The sequence below is a fragment of the Pteropus alecto genome, unplaced genomic scaffold (genome assembly GCF_000325575.1).
Source record: "Pteropus alecto unplaced genomic scaffold, ASM32557v1 scaffold86, whole genome shotgun sequence".
Classification (NCBI taxonomy): domain Eukaryota; kingdom Metazoa; phylum Chordata; class Mammalia; order Chiroptera; family Pteropodidae; genus Pteropus; species Pteropus alecto.
Window position 1 is genome coordinate 2,449,309 of NW_006442109.1, and position 1,785 is coordinate 2,451,093.

Sequence of the window (1,785 nt, forward strand, 5' to 3'; positions counted from 1 at the left end):
AAGTGTCCTTCTTCCTAAAACTTTTACTCTGTTTCACTTTCTCTAGCCAAAAACTTTGCTAGTAAATATTAATCTTTCCTTTCCTGTTGCCTTGGTGTTTGATATTTTCTTGTTTAACCATTCCCTCATTAATTCAAGACAATTCTAATTGGTACATTCTAGCAAGCTTTCTCTATGCACTGCTTCAGAAACGACAGAGACTTTTTAAATAAAGACATTAACGAAGTTGATCTGTTTCTAAGATTGAGTATAAATACCACATGTGCTTCCATGAAGCCATTTGTTTCTCTTTGAACATGGGTTTTCAGTAAAAATGAGAATCAAGTCTCTTATTTATTCCAGATGGTCCCAACCCATAATGATAAACATATACGGCTAGTGCCGTATGAAATACTTCAGGTAAATACAATATTTTATAGAAAAGGAAATTTTATTACACATTAAAGAATTTGTTTAAAAGGAAAATTATCATAAATCTAATAGGTAGAATGTATCAACCAAAATGGAAACTGAGATTTTCATCCCACTTATATAGCAGAGAACATATGAAATAATCATAAAAATTAAGATTTTATTCACTCAACATTCATGAGAGGAAATATGTATAGTAGACTTCTTATAAAACTTAGCTCTGTTTAATTCCAAACTTTCTACTAATTATACAAATTCAATTCCATGTACATGTAGATTATGTGAAAACACCCACTACTCAATTAACAGAAGAAAAATAACAAATCTTAATGTAGTTTATACCAAGATTTAATTTAAAAAACACATTTTAGGATAAAGAACATCATTTATCTTTCAATAACAACTAGTCTAAATTGATACATGCTGGTTTCACTATAACCTTAACTAGTGGTTTATAATGAGGTGGGGAGGAGGTTTTTGCTCACTCCACACTTCAGAGGACATCTGGCAAAGTCTGGAGACATTTTTGGTTGTCATAGTTGTAACTGGGGTGGGGCGGGACTGATATGCTACAGGCATCTAACAGACCAAGGGAAGCTGCTAAATATCCTGCAATGCACCCAACAGCCCTTTACAACCAAGAATTATCCTGCCTTTCTAATGACTAAGAAACTCTGTCTTACAGAGAACTAAGACAAAGGACAAACAATAACAAGGAATCATGGAGAGTCACTGTCTGCCTAGGCCCTCCCACCTGCAAGAGCCACCTACCTTTGACGCCTGTGGTGTGGATATCACGTGGACAGTGCTGGGTTTGACTCCATTCGCCTTGGGCCGTTTAAAGAGAGCAAATCTGCTTTTCCTCCGGCCTCTGTCTCCATTAGGTAAAGCACCATTGTACCTATAAACGAAGATGAAAGAGTTCACTTATTTGCAGATTTTTAAAAGTTTTCAGAAGCACAGTTAGATGGAATAAGGGAAAAGACTATCATGGTCATAAAGAATTGCCAACTGAACACCCCACAAAAGGGTTGTACAACAGACTGCAGCTGTAATGAAATTCAAATCACTTCCAGAAACTTAATTTAAGAGTAATGTACAATGTAATTATAGGTTTCCTATTCTATAAAGTCTTCAAGTCTTTTTGGAAAGAGACAGAGTATAAATAAGCAAATGAGAATTCTGCAGAGGCCATATTAGTGCTGGCTCAGTTCAGCAAGCGTCGTTCTAATGGACCCCAGAGAAACACTCAAGAAATATTTTTAAATGAACTAGTTAGAAAATAGCATACTAATTAATCTTATCTCTCACTCTCAAGTCATGTTGATGTCTTAGGATCTTTGTAAGGAGACTAAATTTAGTTACTTGTATTCT

At 35.0% G+C, this 1,785-nt stretch overlaps 1 protein-coding gene across 1 annotated transcript in view; it reads right to left on the reverse strand.

The window, feature by feature from the left end:
* The window catches only part of PELI2 (pellino E3 ubiquitin protein ligase family member 2), a 161,019-nt gene that overhangs the window by 104,526 nt on the left and 54,708 nt on the right, over window positions 1-1,785 (reverse strand). Inside the window, exon 3 of the mRNA XM_025038740.1 lies at window positions 1,183-1,312. Within this exon, the coding sequence (XP_024894508.1) occupies window positions 1,183-1,312 (130 nt within the window). The remainder of the gene's footprint in view (window positions 1-1,182; window positions 1,313-1,785) is intronic.